The sequence below is a fragment of the Mobula hypostoma genome, chromosome 22 (assembly GCF_963921235.1).
Source record: "Mobula hypostoma chromosome 22, sMobHyp1.1, whole genome shotgun sequence".
NCBI classification, from domain to species: Eukaryota; Metazoa; Chordata; class Chondrichthyes; order Myliobatiformes; family Myliobatidae; genus Mobula; species Mobula hypostoma.
The window spans coordinates 57,090,119-57,109,216 of NC_086118.1; the positions used below are offsets into that span (position 1 = coordinate 57,090,119).

Sequence of the window (19,098 nt, forward strand, 5' to 3'; positions counted from 1 at the left end):
TCTCACTGATGTAGAGGGGGCTACACCGCGAGTGCTGAACATACTAGATGACTCCAACAGTGTGAAGAGTCGCTTCACTTGGAAGGACTGATGAGGGATGAGAATAGTGATGAGGGAGGTGGTGTAGCTCTTGTCCTGCTTGCAGTGATAAGCTTAATCCAGTGTCTCCTCTGTTTCAGCAGGCATCACTCACACAGTCAGAGGGTGGAGAGTTCAAGTCCCACTCAGGGCTTCAGTACAATACTGAGACTGCCTAATGTGGGACCAGTGTATATTGGGTCATTGATAGTTAGTGTAGGAGCCTGTGCTGCATGTTTATTATACGTATTATGGTAACTAGTCACATTCACAGGGGTGTGATAAAAGCAAAGGGATAAATTATGTATTCTTGCTTATTTTGTGGCAGTTTGTAGCTTGGGACCGGTGAAGGTCATATCTTTGCTGAGCACTGAGATGACACTCAATAATGCTTAAATGTATGTTTGCTAATTGCTAATTAAGGATTGAAATAGGGAGCTATCATTGGAGCTGTGGGTGCGTCACACAGGTATAAAAACTCTCTGGGGTCGCAGGCTGCCAGCAATTGTTTTGGTCTAGTTTTGGATTAGTGAGGACCCAGTGGGTCAAATCCAGATTAGCTTTATTTGTCAGATATCAGAATCAGAATCAGGTTTATTATCACCGACATGTGACGTGAAATTTGTTAACTTAGCAGCAGCAGTTCAATGCAATACATAACACAGAAGAAAAAAATAATAAGTAAGTAAACCTTATTCAGTATACTTTATACAGTATACATATATTGAATAGATTAAAAATTGTGCAAAAAACTGAAATACTATATATACTTTTAAAAAGTGAGGTAGTGTCCAAGGGGTCAATGTCCATTTAGGAATCAGATGGCAGAGGGGAAGAAGCTGTTCCTGAATCGCTGAGTGTGTGCCTTCAGGCTTCTGAACCTCCTACCTGATGGTAACAGTGAGAAAAGGGCATGCCCTGGGTGCTGGAGGTCCTTAATAATGGACACTACCTTTCTGAGACACCGCTCCCCAAAGATGTCCTGGGTACTTTGTAGGCTAGTACCCAAGATGGAGCTGACTAGATTTACAACCTTCTGCAGCTTCTTTCGGTCCTGTGCAGTAGCCCCTCCATACCAGACAGTGATGCAGTCTCTCAGAATGCAGTCCATGGTACAACTAGATATGTTTTTGAGTGTATTTGTTGACATACTAAATCTCTTCAAACTCCTAATAAGGTATAGCAGCTGTCTTGCCTTCTTTATAACTGCATCAATATGTTGGGTCCAGGTTAGATCTTGACACTCAGGAACTTGAAGCTGCTCACTCTCTCCACTTCTGATCCCTCTATGAGGATTGGTACGTGTTCCTTCATCTTACCCTTCCTGAAGACCACATTTAGCTCTTTCGTCTTACTGACGTTGAGTGCCAGGTTGTTGCTGTGGCACCATTCCACTAGTTGGCATATCTCACTCCTGTACACCCTCTTGTCACCACCTGAGATTCTACCAACAATGTTGTATCATCAACAAATAGATGGTATTTGAGCTATGCCTCGCCACACAGTCATGGGTATATAGAGAGAAGAGCAGCGGGCTAAGCACACACCCGAGGTGCACCAGTGTTGGTCGTCAGCGAGGAGGAGATGTTATCACCAATCTGCACAGACTGTGGTCTTCCGGTTAGGAAGCTGAGGATCCAGTTGCAGAGGGAAGTACAGAGGCCCAGGTTCTGTAACTTCTCAATCAGGATTGTGGGAATGATGGTATTAAATATACATATACATCGAAACATTGAAACAGGTAATCAAATTGATCATTTATGTCAATGACCAACAGTCTGATGATGTGTCAGGGGCAATCCACAAGTGTTGTGAAGGTTCTTGCGCAAACGTAGCATGCCCACAACTTACTAACCCTCAGCAATACACACACAAAATACTGGAGGAACTCAGCAGGTCAGGCCGCATCTATGGAAATGAATAAGCAGTCAACGTTTCAGGCCGAGACCCTTAACCGATATGTCTCTGGGATGTGGGAGAAAATGGTAGACACTGGGAGAAAACCCACACAGTCATGTGAGGACATGCAAACTCTTTATGGACAGCAGCGGAACTGAACCCTGATCTTACTGCTGGTGCTGTAAAGCAAGGCACTAGCCGATGCGCTAGCGTGCCTCCCCGCCTGTCCACACGGGTGGATGTTACAGACGACACACCTGAGAAGCTCATACTTACCCAGGCCATTCTCACAGTCAGAGAACGCGATGCGTTGTACAGCCCGGTTGATTCCATAGGGTCCCATGATGGTCCTAAAGGGAATGTGTGCACAATAATTATTCACAAGAAACCTATAGTGAAGGAAAATAAAATCACTTCACCTGGGAGTCTGTCGGGGCCACCTACTGTATTGGGTATTCCCACTCTGGCCTCCTCTACATCTGTGAGACCCGATGTGAATTGGGGGACAGTTCATCGTGGACTGGGGGACCGATTCATCGAGCACCTTTGCTCCGTCGGCCGCAAACGGCAGGGTTTCCCAGTGGTCACCCGTTTACTTCCCCCAAGCAGTGAGGCTGATCAACACCTCCACCCAGTAACTCTACCACTATATTATTTCCGGTCAGTCACCTTGTGTACAGCCTCGTGAAACTTTATGGACACACAATCAATGTATAGAAGCTACCTCATGCATTTATATTTATTGTGTGTTATTACTATGTACTTTATCTTGTGTATTTTTGTGCTGCATCAGATCTGGAGTAACAATTATTTCATTCCCCTTACATTTGTGTACTGGAAATGACATTAAATAATCTTGAATCTCAATTTGACTCCCCATTCCTATTCCAACACATTGGTCCGAGGCCTCCCTATATTGCTATGAGGTCACTCTCAGGTTGGAGGAGCAACGCCTCATATTCCATCTGGGTAGCCATGGACCAACATCATTAAGCAAGGTTGCTTAGCGTTGCCCAGGTTTTCTGCATTTTGGATATGGACTCGGACTGGAGGCTTTCTTTTCCTCAGTCTACGTTTCTTAAAATTATAATTTGTGTTTATTGCCCGATCTTCTTTGTTATGTGTGTGGTGTGTGTGTGTGTGTGTGTGTGGGGGGGGGGGGGGCAATGTGCCTGTATCAGTTTAGTTAGTTTTTTTTGTGGGGGGAGGGCCAGAATTTTCCGGGTTGATGATGGTGCTGCCATTCTTTTCTTTCTTGGTTTTGTGGCTATCCGGAGAAGAAGTATTTCAGAGTTGTACATTTTGATAATAAACGAACATTTTGAAGGGGTCCGTGGACCTCAGACTGGGAACTCCTGCTCTCTCTAACTTCTGGTCATTTCTACCCCCCCACTTCTCTTTTTCCATTCCAGTTTCTCTCTCACACATTCTATTCTCCTCACCTATCCACGGATTGACATTCCGAAGTGGGAATGGGAAGTCAAACAGATTCTGTAATGTTTTTGGCATTTATCTGAGTGCCCAAAATCAATTTACTCCTGTTTGTAGAGCCTGGTTCTGAAGTAATCTCACTGGCTGCCTTTTATTATCTCATAAACCGATCAAGCAGCGGAGGGGGCAGACAGCAGTCTGCAGACGAGAGCAAACACTGAGCAGATACCCGGTGACCGAGTATCAGTGAATGTCACCCGGCCGGTATGGGAATCTGTCCATAACAAACACCTCTCTCCACTGACGGGAAACACACAGGAGACAGGATATCAGTTCAAAGGAGGTCACACAAGTTTCAGAAACAGATGCATACAGAGGATTTAGCAATGTAAATAATTCTATCATCCAAATATGAGTATATCTGAATCTGCCAAGTTCACAAATCTATTGAATTGAATTGAATTAAATTGACTTTATTTCCTATACATGACAAGTAAAAATCTTTACGTTACATCTCCGTCTAAATGTGCAATGTGCAATTTACAGTAATTTAGAATAAGTAGTATCTACAACAGGACAGTCAATATAACATAGAAACACAATAGTATCAGTGTGAATTAATCAGTCTGATGGCCTGGTGGAAGAAGCTGTCCCGGAGCCTGTTGGTCCTGGCTTTTATGCTGCGGTACCGTTTCCTGGATGGTAGCAGCTGGAACAGTTTGTGGTTGGGGTGACTCGGGTCCCCAATGATCCTTCGGGCCCTTTTTACACACCTGTCTTTGTAAATGTCCTGAATAGTGGGAAGTTCACATCTACAGATGTACTGGGCTGTTTCTTAAAACTGAATCTTCTGGAAAAAAAAAGTTCTTCAAGGAAACAAGTTGCAATAATTTTACTTAAAATGGTGTATTGATAAAACTTTCAATATAAATCTCAGAACACAGAACTGTACAGGCCCTTCCGCTCACGATGTCGTGCTGGCACTGTAACCTATTCCAAGATCAATCCCGCCCTTCCCTCCCACATAGCCCTCCATTTCTATAATCCATGTGCTTGCCAGAAGTCCCTAATGTATCGGCCTCTACCCCCACCCCTAGCAGCATGTCCACCAGCAGCAGCAGAACACCTTTCCCCCTCCCACCCACAGACAGCTCTCCAACCCCAGCACCCCAGCAGTGTGTTCCATGCACCCACTACTCTGTAAAATAACCTTCCTCTGACATTCCCCACCCCCCCCATACTTTCCTCCAATCACCTCAAAATTATGCCCCTCGTATTAGCCATTTCCACTCTGGGAAAAGTCTCTGGATGTGCACTCGAGCACGAGTTGCAAATGCTTAAGTCGACGGAGGCAGAAGAAACACAGGCAGAGTGTGACTGTATGTGCCACCATCACCTGATCTGGCTGTGTCGTGCAGAGTATATTGACTGGTTACATCATCGTCTAGTACGGAAACACCAATGCCCTTGAATGGAAAATCCTACAAAAAGTAGTGACTGCAGCCCAGTCCATCACAGGTATAGCCCTCCCCACCGCTGAGCGTGTTAACATGGAACGCTGTCGTAGGAAAGCAGCATCCACCATCAGGGACTCCCACCTCACAGGCCATGCTCTCTTCTCGCTGCTGCCATCAGGAAGATGGTACGGGAGCCTCAGGACTCACACCACCGGGTCCAAGAAGTGTTATTACACCTCACCCATCAGGACCCACACCACCATGTCCAGCAACAGTTATTACCCCTCAACCAGAGGGGATACGTCACTCACCTCATCACTGAATGGTTCCCACAATCTATGGGAACAGCCCATCAAGGACTCCTCATCTCATGCTCTTGCTATTTATTGCTTATTATTACTTTTTTTTGTATTTGCAGAGTTTGTAACCTTTTACACAGTGGTTATTTGTCCAGCCTTCCATTGATTCTATTGTGTTTCTTGGATTTACTGTGTATGCCACAAGAAAATGAATCTCGGGGCTGTATATGGTTGACGTAAATTTACTTTGAACTTAGAACTGATAGAGCCTGGCAGGCAGGACTCTCTCTTACACACACACACACTGCACCAGCAGCACCATGACAATCACTAACACATGGAAAAATGTAACATTGTGCAGACACCCGAGGTCCACACAGCAGACACATCCAATATTGTGCTCAGAACTGGCCGTCTCATTATAGGAAGGATATGGAGACCTCAGAGAGGGTGCAGAGATTTACCAGAATTTCTACCTGGATCAGGCTTATGAGGGAAGCTTGAGCAAGCTAGGGTTCTCTCTTCAGAGCAAAGGAGGATGAGAGGACACTTCCAGAGGTGTACAAGACGTTCAGAGGTATCAAGTAGACATCCAGATAATTTCTCCCCCCGCCCCGGGGCAAAATAGCTCATACCAAGGGGCATGATTCTAAGGTGGTTGTAGGCGATTGGAGGCAAGACCAGGGAGATGTCAGAGGTAGGTTTTTAAACACAAAGTGGCGGGTTTGGGGTTCTTGCTGACAGGGTTGGTGGTAGAGGCAGATTAGGGACATTTAAGAGACTGGTAGGTAGGCACATGGATGACAGAAAAGTGATCTGTGTGGGAGGGAGGGGTTAGATTGATCTTAGAGTCGGTCGGCACAACTTCGTGGGCTGAAGTGCCTGGCTGCGTATGACTATCGCGTGTACCGAGATACAAGATCAGATCAGTACACGGTGCACTGAGGTAGAAGAAGGTAAAACAGTAACAATGCAGAATAAAGTGTCCAGAGCTGTAGAGAGAGTACCACGTTCAGTACACACACACACCCCCACCGCCGCCACAGAGCTCGGCGAGCCCGCCAACAGTGAGGTACCGGACACGGCGCTCGGGGACACACACGAGGTGACTACAGAAACGAGAGGAAAGGGTATGCAGAACCACGTGGACACGGACACACACACACACACCAGGGGTCAGGGGTTCAGGAACAGTTATTACCCCTCAACCATCGGGCTCTTGAACTAGTGGGGATCACTTCACTCCCCCACAACACTGAACTGTTTGTATGGACTCACTTTCAAGGACTCGTCATCTCATGTTCTCGATATTTGTTGCTTTTTATGTGTATCTGCACGGTGTTGTCCGTCCTGATGGGCGGCCTTTCATTGACTCTGTTATGGTTCTTGGATTTATTGAGTATGCCCGCAAGAAAGGGTTGTACATGTTGACATATACGTACTCCGATAATGAATTTACTTTGATCACACTCCCGGCACGTCCAGTTGGGCAGGTATAGCCAACCCGTGGACAGTACACTGGGTCCGGGTCGGTCGGTCTGTCTGTCTGTCTCTCTCTCTCACACACACACACACACAAAACACAGACACCTACCAGTACAACAGCGACAGTCCATCGAAGCGCTCGGGCTCTGCCTCCTCGGACTGAGACAGTAAAGACATGCTGATCGGCGGCTGCGGACTCCGTGCCCCCCTCTCTCCCTCTCTCCAGCCGGCAAGGAAAGCGCCGTGTGCCGTCCAGCCCAGCGGGCCGGGCCAGCCGCCGGACGACAGCAGAGTTTCATTTATACAGCGCCTGTCGCCACCTCGGGACGGCGCAGGGCGAACTGCAGCCAATGACAGGCGTGGCCACGCTTGCGATCCCGGCAACTGCAACTGGCGTCTGCGCCGAGGTCGCTCCCACTTGGACAGAGTGCCTCCATTCACGGGTGAACTTCTTCCACCAAGCGGGGACTGCGGGCATCTCCGTCCACCCACTCAGATGATTCAGAAACACCCCCAAATCTCGGACACGGGAGATGCTGAGAGCAACACACACGATATGCCGGAGGAACTCAGCAGGTCAGGCAGCATCTTTGGAGAGGACTAAACGTCTATTTCCGTCCGTAGGCGCTGCCTCGCAGCAGCGTGGCAAGGCAGGAGTTAAGAGAATATGCAGGCGAGGTTGGGTATAAACAGTGTACAGTCAACCCAAGCGGGACCGGTCTCCGAACAACACCGCTCGCTGGGCGAACCACTGCACCTTGTTGGGATTCAAGGCAAGGATGCAAACTAACACTTACTATTGGTCAACTTGGCGATATTTAAATTACTTATTAGCATAATCAATCACCAGTCACAATACATCAGTACAGGTATTATTAGCCAAGAGTATTGACATGTTAAATTGGCTATTAACACTTGCATTACCATAATTTAATTGGTGATTGATTATGCAAGTAAGGACTTTAAATATTCATAAGTTGACCAATTAGTCCATATTTGTATCCAACTCAAAAGTGCAAAGTAAATTTGTTATCAAAGTACATATATGTCACTGTGAACAACCCTGAGATTCATCTTCTTGCAGGCATTCACTGAAAATTTAAGAAACAATAGAATCAATGAAAAACCATACCCAACAGTACGTAGAAACAACGAATGTAGAAAAGTTTAAAAATAAATAAATAAACAAACAAACAAGCAAGTGAGCAATAAATATTAAAAACATGGGGTGAAGAGTCCTTGAAAGTGGGTCCATAGGTTATGGGAACAGTTGAGTGATGGGGCAGGTGAAGTTGAGTGAAGATATCCCTTTGGTTCAAGAGCCTGATGGTTTAGGGGTAGTAACTGTTCCTGAACCTGGTGGTGTGGGTCCTGAGGCTCCTTTGCCTAGTCAAGGTTGAAGTGAATTATGTTTAAAAGAGAGACGATTAATGGAGTGGGCTGTAATTTTTCATGTTTCCATGCTGTAATTGTTATATGGTTATATGGTTATATAACAATTACAGCACGGAAACAGGCCATCTCAGCCCTTCTAGTCCGTGCCGAATGCTTACTCTCACCTAGTCCCGCCGACCTGCACTCAGCCCATAACCCTCTATTCCTTTCCTGTCCATATAGCTATGCAATTTTACTTAAAAAGACAATATTGAACCTGCCTCTACCACTTCTGCTGGAAGCTTGTTCTACACAGCTACCACTCTCTGAGTAAAGAAGTTCCCCCTCATGTTACCCCTAAACTTTTGCCCCCTAACTCTCAACTCATGTCCTCTTGTTTGAATCTCCCCCACTCTCAATGGAAAAAGCCTATCCACGTCAACTCTATCTATCCCCCTCATAATTTTAAATACCTCTATCAAGTCCCCCCTCAACCTTCTACGCTCCAATGAATAAAGCCCCGGCTTGTTCAACCTTTCTCTGTAACTTAGGTGCTGAAATGCAGAAGACGTCAGCCGAGGAAGTGGTGTACGCAGGCACCATGTAGAGTGATGAGGCAAGTGCTAGCTGCCTATCTTTTGATAGCTCTGCTGTGGAGAGGAAACAATCTGCCGCTGGGCCCAGTGTTGCACAGGTTTTCTGCAGGAAGGGGATTTGGTGGTCGATGTGCCTGTCCCGATTTGTTTGGTTTTTTTTGTGTGGGAGAAAGGATTTGGGGGTTGATGTGCCTGTTGCATTTTTGCTCGTTTTGTTTTGCAGGGAGGAGTGATTTTGGGGGTTGATGATCGCGGAGCCTTTCTTTTCTTTCTTGGCTTCATGGCTACCCAGAGAAGAAGAATTTCAAGTTGTATACTTTGATAATAAATGAACCTTTGAAAAATGGCCATCAGATTTCTCAATGACCCATGAACACTTCCTCAATATTCTGCTCTCTTATTGCACTCATTTAGTTTTTTAATATATCTTATTAACTTAAGAGTATTTTTTTAAATTGTACTGCTGCCACAAAGCAACAGATTTTATGACACACTCTAATTAAGAAATATTTGAATGGGCTTGGAATGATATGGGCCAAGCACAGGTGAACGGGACTAGTTTAGATGGTTGGGCTGAAGGGCCTGTTTCTGTGCTGTATCACTCTGTAACTGCAGCAAAGAGACGAGAACACTCTGAACGCACCTCCCAATCTCCACCACAACTGCAGGGACCTCCCAAGGTCAGAGGTCCTCTGGAGGGCAAAGTCCAAGTGAGTCCTGGACGATACCCAAAGCTTGGCAACGGCCAAAGGTCAAAGCCGGAGGTCGGAAGGTCAAGGATAGGCAAGTCCAGAGGTCAAAGCCCAAAGGTTGATGCCCATGGGTCAGTGTCCCCAGAAGTTAGAGAGTCTGAGATTCTGGTGTCAAGGACTGGAGGCCAGTAGGTAGCCTGTCAATGTGTGTGAGAGGCTGGGACGGTGGAAAAGGGGCTTGTTTTGCTGTTCTTGTTGCTTGTGAACATTGTAGACATGCTCTGCTGGCGCTGGAATATGTGGACTCTCACTGGAGTTTAGAAGAATGAGGAGGGTCTCATTGCAACCTACTGAATATTGAAAGGCCAAGTCTTGGGGTATATTTGGAGGTTGATAGGTTCTTGATTAATCAGGGTGTCAAGAGTTATGGATAGAAGACAGGAGAATGGGGTTAAGAGGGATAATAAATCAGTCATGGTGGAATGGTGAAGCAGACTTAATGGGCTGAATGGCCTAATTCTGCTCCAATGTCTTATGGTCTAATACTTGCACATCCTTAGATATGTTGGTTATTAACACAAATATTTCACTGTATGTTTCAATGTACATGTGATTATTTTGAATTTGGGAACCTCATCCCTCGCCGATTCCCTCCAAGTAACGCACCATCCTGATTTAGAAATATTTTGCCTTCTTTCATCATCACGGGGTCAAAAGCCTGGAACGCCCAACCCAACAGCGCAGTGGAAACAGGCTGCCTGGGAGGACTCGTTGTTAAACAAGGTGGCTCACTGCCATTTTCTCATGGGCAATTGGGGTGGACAATAAACCCTGGTCTTAGCAACAATGCAGACATCCTGTAAAGTGGAACAAATTATATTGTATCTGCCGCGCTGTTTAACTGCAGTAAAATGTACCTCAAAACTGATTCACTAAAGGAGGAGTAAGTCAGTACTCCCAGGGGATGTGATCACTTTGTCTTTATTAGTCTTTATAACTGAGATTTGAAAGGATTTGAACTCCTTCACACTCATTAATCTGCCAAATCCATTCTCTGAGCTCCACATGATTCTGCTTACTACAATTAATTTCTTTCCAAATACAAGTGAGGATAATCTCTCTTTGCTGTCACACAATAAGTAGGCTCCAGTTACAGAAATCTGATTTGTGATTAATAGAATAATAACAGGACTTTCACATTGAGCCAACACTGAGTCACTCTCTCTGGTGCCACGTTCGAGTATTCTGTCCCACACAAGGACAGTTCATTGCAGAGAGAGTGCATCTGTGCGTTATACATTTTTACATCACGGAAACTAGCCTCTCCCTTCCATGGACTCTGTCTGCAACTCTCGTCGCCTCAGTAAAGCAGCCAACATACTCAAAGACTCTACCAACTCCAGATATTCTCTGTTCTCCCCCCACTCCCATCGAGCAGAAGATACAAAAGCCTGAAAGCACGTCCCACCAGGCTCAAGGAAAGTTTCTACCCCACGGTTCTCATACGATTAAATTTCTCCCTGGCACGATAAGATGGACTCTTGACCTCACAATCTACCTCGTTAATAACTTTGCACTTTATTGTTCATCTGCACTGCATTTTCTTTGTAATTCTAACACTTTAAGATTCAAAGTACATTTATTATCAAAATATGTATGCAATATACAACACTGGGGTTTCTCTTCTTCCCCACAGACAGTCACGAAACAAACAAAGAAAACCATGGAACCCAAACAAAGAAAAACATTACCCCACCCCCACCCCACATACACACATGAAAAACAACAAATTGGAAATCTGTCTGTCTGGGTACCATATCCGATGCAGACGTTGGTGACCATGGTTTTCCATACAGACCTATCTTTCGTTTTTTGGATGACTTCCATTTCCTCGATGTGTAGCCACCTGGCTGTGCTTTTGATGTACATAAGCCGAGGTCTTCCTCTAGGTTTACTCCCCGCAATCTTCCCAGAGAGTATGAGTTTTTCTAGTTCATCTTTCCGCATGATGTGTCCTAGGAATCTGAGTTGTCTTTCTCTTATTGTTGGTGTAAGTGATCGAACTGCTTGGGGTCTTCTGAGAACTTCTTCATTTGATGTGTGTGTGGTCCATGATATTTCTAACATTCTCCTGTAGAACCATAATTCAGCTGCTTCTAGTCTCTTTTCCATTGCTGGAGAAATGGTCCAGCATTCACTTCCATAAGTCAGGATAGAATAAATGTAGCACTGCAGTATTCTGTTTTTAGTGTACGTGCTCATCTTTCTGTCTGTTAATATGGTCTTCATTTTTTGGAAAGCTTCTCTCGCCATTGCTATTCTGTATTTGATATCTGTGTCGCACCTGCCATCACTTGTTGTTAGGCTGCCAAGATACCTGAATTTGTTGACTTGTTTCATGTTTGTATTTCCGATCTTGATCACACATTGCGGGATGTTTCTCTTTCTGGAGATGACCATGCTTTCTGTCTTTTTGGTGTTGATTGAGAGGCCTCTGCGATTACTTTCTGCTGCCACTATAGTGAGTAGTTCTTGAGGAATGGAAATGGAAATGGCCACAAAAAAAAAGCAAAAAACACCCAAATCCCAAATCCTCCTACAGCATCAACGGAGAGAGAGAAACAGAGAATCCGAATACAGGGACATTCCTCCAGGAGCATTGAGTGAGAGTGAGAGGCTGTAGCTGGCGCTGACACCCTCGCCTTCCGCACTCGCCTCGATAATTTCAATCTTACTTGGTGCCTTAATCGGTGAGATCAGCGAGAAATGGAGGCGATCACGGGCTCGTGCCCTGTCTCCAGGCCTCACTCCTCACAGAACACTCTCGGAGACAGCAAAGTGCCACACTGCTGAATCGGCCTGAAAACACACCACCAAGATGTAGATCACAGGCTCCAACAGTAGCTGAACCACTTTTGAAAGAAAAAGAAGATGTGAAACAAGTGAAAAAAATAGTTTCGTGAACCGTCCAGAGGATGTCACCCTTGGTCAAATTGTTTGCTGGTGCCATCTCCTTCCAGATACTTTACTCTGCATTGTTATTATTTTACCTGTTTTCTAGCTCAGTGCACTAGCTAATGATCTGATCTGTAGGAACGGTATGCGAGACAAGCTTTTCACTGAACCTTTGTCGAGAGTCCACCTTATTGTACTAGGGAACTATACTATTTATATAGGACATCTCACTGCCTCAATAAAGCAACTAGCATAGTTAAAGACAAAATTCAAAATAAATTTATTATCAAACCGTGTACTACCCCAAGATTCATTTTCTTGCAGGCATTCACCGCAGCGCATCTACTTCCTTAGAAGTTTGCAAGGATTCAGCATGACATCTAGAACTTTGGTAGACATCTATAGATGTGTAGTGAAGAGTACACCAAAGTCCTACAACGTGAAATCCTACAAAAAGTAGTAGCGGCCATCATCAGGGACCCCCACCACCCAGGACGTGCTCTCTGCTTGCTGCTATCATTAGGAATGAAGTACAAGGAGCCTCAGGACTCACACTACCAGGATCTGGAAACCCCTCAGCTGTCAGGCTCTTGAACCAGAGGGGATAACTTTACTCAACCTCACTTGCCCCATCACTGAAATGTTCCCACAACCCGTATCCCTTTTGCCAATCACCTGTCCAGCTCTTGGCTCCATCCCTTCCCCTCCTGTCTTCTCCTATCATTTTGGATCTCCCCCTCCCCCTCCAATTTTCAAATCCCTTACTCACTCTTCCTTCAGTTAGTCCTGACGAAGGGTATCGGCCTGAAACGTCGACTGTACCTCTTCCTAGAGATGCTGCCTGGCCTGCTGCGTTCACCAGCAACTTTGATGTGTGTTGCCACAACCCGTGGGCTCACTTTCAAGCATTCTTCATCTCATGTTCTCAATGCTTACTGCTTATTCATTTATTATTATTATTTCTCTCTTTTTGTATTTGCACAGTTTGTTGTCTTTTGCACACTGGTTGTACACCCAGTTGGTGCAGTCCTTGATTCTGTTATGGTTATTCTATGGATTTATCAAGCGTGCCCGCAAGAAAACGAAACTCAGGGTTGTATATGGTGACATATATGGACTTTGGTAATAAACTTACATTGATCTTTTGAACATTGAACATCGAAACATACAGTGAAATGTGTTGTTTGTGTTAATGACCGACACAACCAAAGGATGTGCTGTGGGCAATCTGCAAGTATCACCACACATTCTGGCGCCAACAAAGCATGCCCACAACGTTCAACAGAATACATGCAACGATAGCACAACAAATCAAGTCCCTTTTCTCCCACCTGTTCACTACCCCAGAAAGGCCTCCGGACCCTGGCCTGGACTTGCGGACATCACACCTCTGGTTTTCAGACGGCCCCAAAACTTGCCAGTCACGGGACTGTGAACATTCCACCTCGAAATCCAGACTCGTACCGGCCCCCAGCCCCGGGACTCGCCAACCTGGTGGGTCATCCCTGGCCTGAGCTCACAAACTCACAGATGCCAAACTACCTCTTCTTCCGAATAACTAGATTCAAACAAAGGTGCTCCAAGAAACTTCATAATCCGCAGAAGAATGTTCCTGGTCCAAGGTGCCACATGCATGGAACCTCAAACCTTTTGATTTTCCCCCACCCCCTCCCATACCTTCTCTCATTCCAGCATGTGGAATCCCATAGATCTTTTCCCAATGTTGGCCCTTCAGTCACAGTGGTGCCATGGTACATATCGGTTAGCGTGACACTATTATACCTCAGGGTGTCGGGGTTTGGTGTTCAATCCCAGTGTCCTCTGTAAGGAGTTCGTACAGAGGTTTCCTCCGGGTGCTTTGGTTTCCTCCCACAGTCCAAAGACATCGGAGTTGTAGGGCAACATAAATGGGGGAAAAGTACATAATCCACAACCACCGACATTGAGTCGGGGTTTTGCTTTAAGAGGCTGATCTGATGTGATGACGTTATTACGGGAAGGATGTTTAGTTTACTTTGGGTGTGTAAGGTTTGGAGCTCAATAAAATGTGTATGGGTTTCATTAAAGATAAAACACTTCAATTAGTTTTATTTGCGAAGCTCTACATTGGTGATCCCAATACTCTAGGACGATTCCTGAGTCATTGAACATGATGGCCAACTCAGTCGCTTTGAAACTGCCGGAGTTTTGGAAGCGAAATGCAGTTGCTTGGTTTGTACAAGCTGAGGCCTAGTTTGCTCCGTGAGGAATCACTGCGGACAACACCAAATTCTACTACCGATGCCATAATGAGGCTACCACCCCCAATCATTATCTGGTCCCACACATTCAAGATTTTTCAGCACATTTAGCCAGAAAGTTAATATTTTTTCCAAAGTTGATCTAGTTAGGGGCTATGATCAGAAGCTGTGTTCTTGGAGGACATTTCCAAAACAGCTGTGGTAAACCTGTTCGGCCTTTTTGAGTTTCTGCACACGCCGTTTGGGCTGTAAAATGCAGCACAGACTTTCCAACGGCTGGTGAACTCTGTATTAAAAGTTTTAGATTTCTTTTTCGTTTGCCTGGATGACATACTTGTCGCCAGTGCATCCAAATCCGAACACGTATCTCATCTCTCCACACTTTTCAAGTGCTTAAGCCAACATGGGTTTTTTATTAATCCTGCTAAGTGCCAACTTGGGTTCTCAACCATTGACTTTCTTAACCATTGCATCTCTGCAGAAGGTGTAAAACCCTTCCCATCAAAGGTAACTGTTATTATGGATTTCCCACCAACCCCCACTACTAAAAAACTACATGAGTTTTGTGGCATGGTGAATTTATCACCACTTCATTCCACGAGCAGCTGACCTAATGCTCCCCCAGTATAGTGTGCTTAAAGGCAATAGCCCTAATCAAGTGCTTGACTGGTCAGTGGACATGACCAGGGCATTTGGTGATACCAAACAAGCTCTTTCTAATATGACCCTGCTGGTGCCCCTGCTCCCCAGTGTATCTGTAGCCTTTAATACTAACGCCTCAGACTATTCTGTAGGTGAAGTGCACAGACAGCTGGCCGGAGGTGTATGGCAGCCACTCGTCTTCCTCAGTCGGCAGCTCTGTCCCCACCCCACCCCGCCGAGAGGAAGAACAGCATGCTGGACCGTGAGCTTCACGGCCTCTATCTGGCTGTCCGCCATTTTCATTTTCTTCTAGAGGGTTGCCATTTCACAGCGTTTGCTGACCACAAACTCCTCGTGGACACGATAGCCAAAATATCAGACCCTTGGTCTGCACAGCAGCAACGCCACCTGACCATCACACTGCCCAATGTTAATATACCACATTCCAGAAAATTACAATGCATGAAATCAATGTGATATTATATTCCAGTAGCATTCCACATTCAATTCATTTTTATTCTATGAATTTTCCGTGAAGTGGGCATTGCTAACCCAAAATCTCTTGTGTGTATCTATCTATCATCTACCTATCTATTGGGAGTATGTCTTCTTTTGCTATGAATTTGCTGACGACACAGTTGTTGTTGGCAGAATTTCAGACGGTGACGAGGAGGCGTATAGGAGCGAGACAGATCAGCTGGGTGATGGTGTCACAGCAACAACCTCGCACGCAACGTCACTGAGACCAAGAAATTGATTGTGGACTTCAGAAAGGGTAAGATGAGGGAAGTCACACCAGTCTTCATGGAGCAGCAGAAGGGATGACCACTCTCAAGTTTCTGGATGTCAACATCTCTGAGGATCTATCCTGGGCCCAACATATCGATGCAGCTACAAAGGAGGCACGGAAGCGGCTATATGTCTTTAGGAGTTTGAGGAGATTTGGTTTGTCACCAAAGACATTTGCAAATTTCTACAGATGTACCATGGACAGCACTCTGACTGGCTGCACCACCGTCTGGTATTGGGATGGAGGGGCGGGGGTACTGCACAGGATCAAAATAAGCTGCAGAAAGTTGTGAACTCAGTCAGCTCCATCATGAGCAATTGCCTCCGCAGCACCCAGGACATCTTCACGGAGCAGTGCCTCAAAAAGGCAGTGTCCGTCATTAAGGACCTCCATCACCCAGGACGTGCCCCCTTCTCATTGCTACCATCAGGAAGGAGATACAGGAGCCTGAAGGCACACAGTCAATGATTCAGGAACAGCTTCTTCCCCTCCAGGATCTGATTTCTGAATGGACATTGAACCCATGAACACTACCTCAATACTTTTTACACTTCTTATTTAATTCAATGTTTTAAACAATATATATACACACACTGTAATTTAGAGTTGCTATTATTACGCATTGCGATGTACTGCTGCTGTACAACCTGTTTCATGACACATGCTGTTGATACTAAATCTGATTCTGACATTGGTTGTTTGGCAGTCTTTGTATACGTATGAAATTTTGTAGATTCTATTGTATATCTTTATTCTTTCTGTAAATGCTGGCAAGAAAATGAATCTCAGGGTAGTATATGGTGACATATCCATACTTTGATAATAAATTTTACTTTGACTTCGAAAATTGACGTGCCAAAGAAGGAAGCTGCTCTGCTCATTGAGACCACACAGGCAATGTTGTTCTTTCACATCACCTGCAAGTCATCTCTCTCCAGCACTTCTTATCTGGATAATAAATTTACTTAAGAATTTACTTTGAACTTTGATTGATAGGTTTCTAGAGAAACCTTTGATTGATAGGTTTCAGTGTGAAAAAAACTTTCTCTAGTTAAACACTGAACCTCTACCTTTGATATGCATGACAAGCTCTGTTTCCCAGTCACTGACACTATCCATTCCCTGCCTTCTGCCCAAAATTGCAACAGATTGTTTTCAACTTTGGTATTGTATCCAACTCCCAAAAGTTTCAAAAGCCCGAAGCAGAACAGAAACTGCTGCAGACAGTCACCAGTTCAGTGCAGAGAAGCAGACGGGATGTGTTGCTCAGGGGCTTTTCATAAGAAATGGAAAAGCAGGGAGATAAGTGTGCTCCCACTCGGAAGTTGCAGAGATGGAGAGAACTGGAGGGTCTGGAAGGACGTCTGTGGCAGTGTGCAGACTTAACCATTTCCAGCACTGCTTGTTTCCACTTTGTGCTATGGCGTCATGTATCGGGAGCGACGTGTAAGGATACCAAATGCTTACTTGTTTAACCACCTCATTTCTACATCCTCTGTTTCAACAGCAAACACTTGGAAAAGCCTTTAATGTACTAAAATGTCCCAATGTCCTTCCTAGACAACTTACCTTAGAATCTTTGAATTGGTATGTTAGCAAAGACTCTGGCAAATTTCTACAGATGTCCCATGGAGAGAATTCTAACTGGTTGCATCACCACTCTGGTTTGAAGGGACAGGTGGCTGTAGACTTAGCCAGCTCCATCATGGGCACCAATCTCCCTAGCATCCAGGACACCTTCAAAAGGCAATGCCTCAAGAAGGTGGCATCCATCATGAAGGAGCCTCACCATCTGGGACATGCCCTCTTCCTGGGCTCCTGTACTATCAGGAGATACAAGAGCCTAGGGCACACACTCATCATTTTAAGAAAGCTTCTTCCCCTCTGCCATCAGATTTCTGAGCCCTGGACACCTCTATTATTTTGCTGTCTTTTTGAACTACTTATTCATATTCTAAAACTTCCTTATTCTAACTTATAGCGATTTTTTAAAATTTAGAGATACAGCACAGAAGCAGGTCCTTCCAGCCCAAAAGGGGTTGTGCCGACTAATTACTCCCATGTGACCAATTAACCGATACTAACCGATATGTCTTTGGACTGTGGGAGGAAACCAGAGCACCGGGAGGAAACCCACACGGTTACAGGGAGAACATAGAAACTCCTTACAGATGCCAGCAGGAATTGAACCCCGACCTTACTGCACATGCTGTAGTAGTGTTACCCTAATGACTATGCTACCGTGACACCCCTAGTTCTTTGAGGGGTTGGTCATGGCTAGAATTAAATCTTGTCTGAACAACCTAGACCCACTGCAATTTTCTCAGCGCCTTACCACATCTACAGTGGATGCAACTGCAACGGTTCACTGCTCGGCCTTGAAGCACCTGGACAACACCATTACATACGGAATATTCTGTACTCCAACAGCAGAAGAATACGTTTCACAAACACGTCAGTGATATTAAACCTGATTCTGAATCTCACAACAGGAGTGAAGACGATGTGTAAAAGCTGGCTTGGAGAGGGTATCAAAACTGACCTTAAAGACCGTCAGAGTCCAGGACAAGACCCTCGTTAGTGCTCAACAGGAGTTGCTGTAGAGGGCACCTCATTGAACCAATTGACTCAAAGATCCTACAAATGGAAACAAATATAAATACGTCAGGATGGTGCATTTAGCTCAGTACAGCGGGAATACGGCGCTGCCCACTTCACTTCCCCCACTGGACGAGCATTTACTGCCTGCTACCTTTCTGTGTACAATATCGTGGATATAACCTTCTCCTCTGCACATAATATCCTGCTCATGGACTGGTTGTCCCACCCCCATTAGAGAAGATCCACGCCAGGACCACCAGACTCAAAATCAGTTCCTTTCCCCAAGCAGTAAGGCTGATCAACACCTCCACCCACTAACTCCACCACTACTTTATTATTTCCCGTCAATCACTTAGCCTACAGCCTGGTATCACTTTATGGACATACAATCAATTTATGGACTGTATATAAGCATTTATATTTGTTTTTATTATTATTATTGTGTTCTTTATTTAATTTTTTTTTGTGCTGCCAGATTAATCCAGAGTAACAATTATTTTGTTCTCCTTTAGACATGTGTACTGGAAAAGACATTAAACAGTCCTGAATTTTGAATCAA

At 45.1% G+C, this 19,098-nt stretch overlaps 1 protein-coding gene across 1 annotated transcript in view; it reads right to left on the reverse strand.

The window, feature by feature from the left end:
• stxbp4 (syntaxin binding protein 4) overlaps positions 1–7,368 on the reverse strand; it is a 144,056-nt gene extending 136,688 nt beyond the window's left edge. The window contains 3 exon segments of the mRNA XM_063030683.1: positions 2,254–2,327; positions 6,759–6,843; positions 6,846–7,368. Of these exon segments, the coding sequence (XP_062886753.1) occupies positions 2,254–2,327; positions 6,759–6,843; positions 6,846–6,948 (262 nt within the window). The 5' untranslated portion in view covers positions 6,949–7,368.
• Between the last annotated feature and the right edge of the window lie 11,730 nt (positions 7,369–19,098).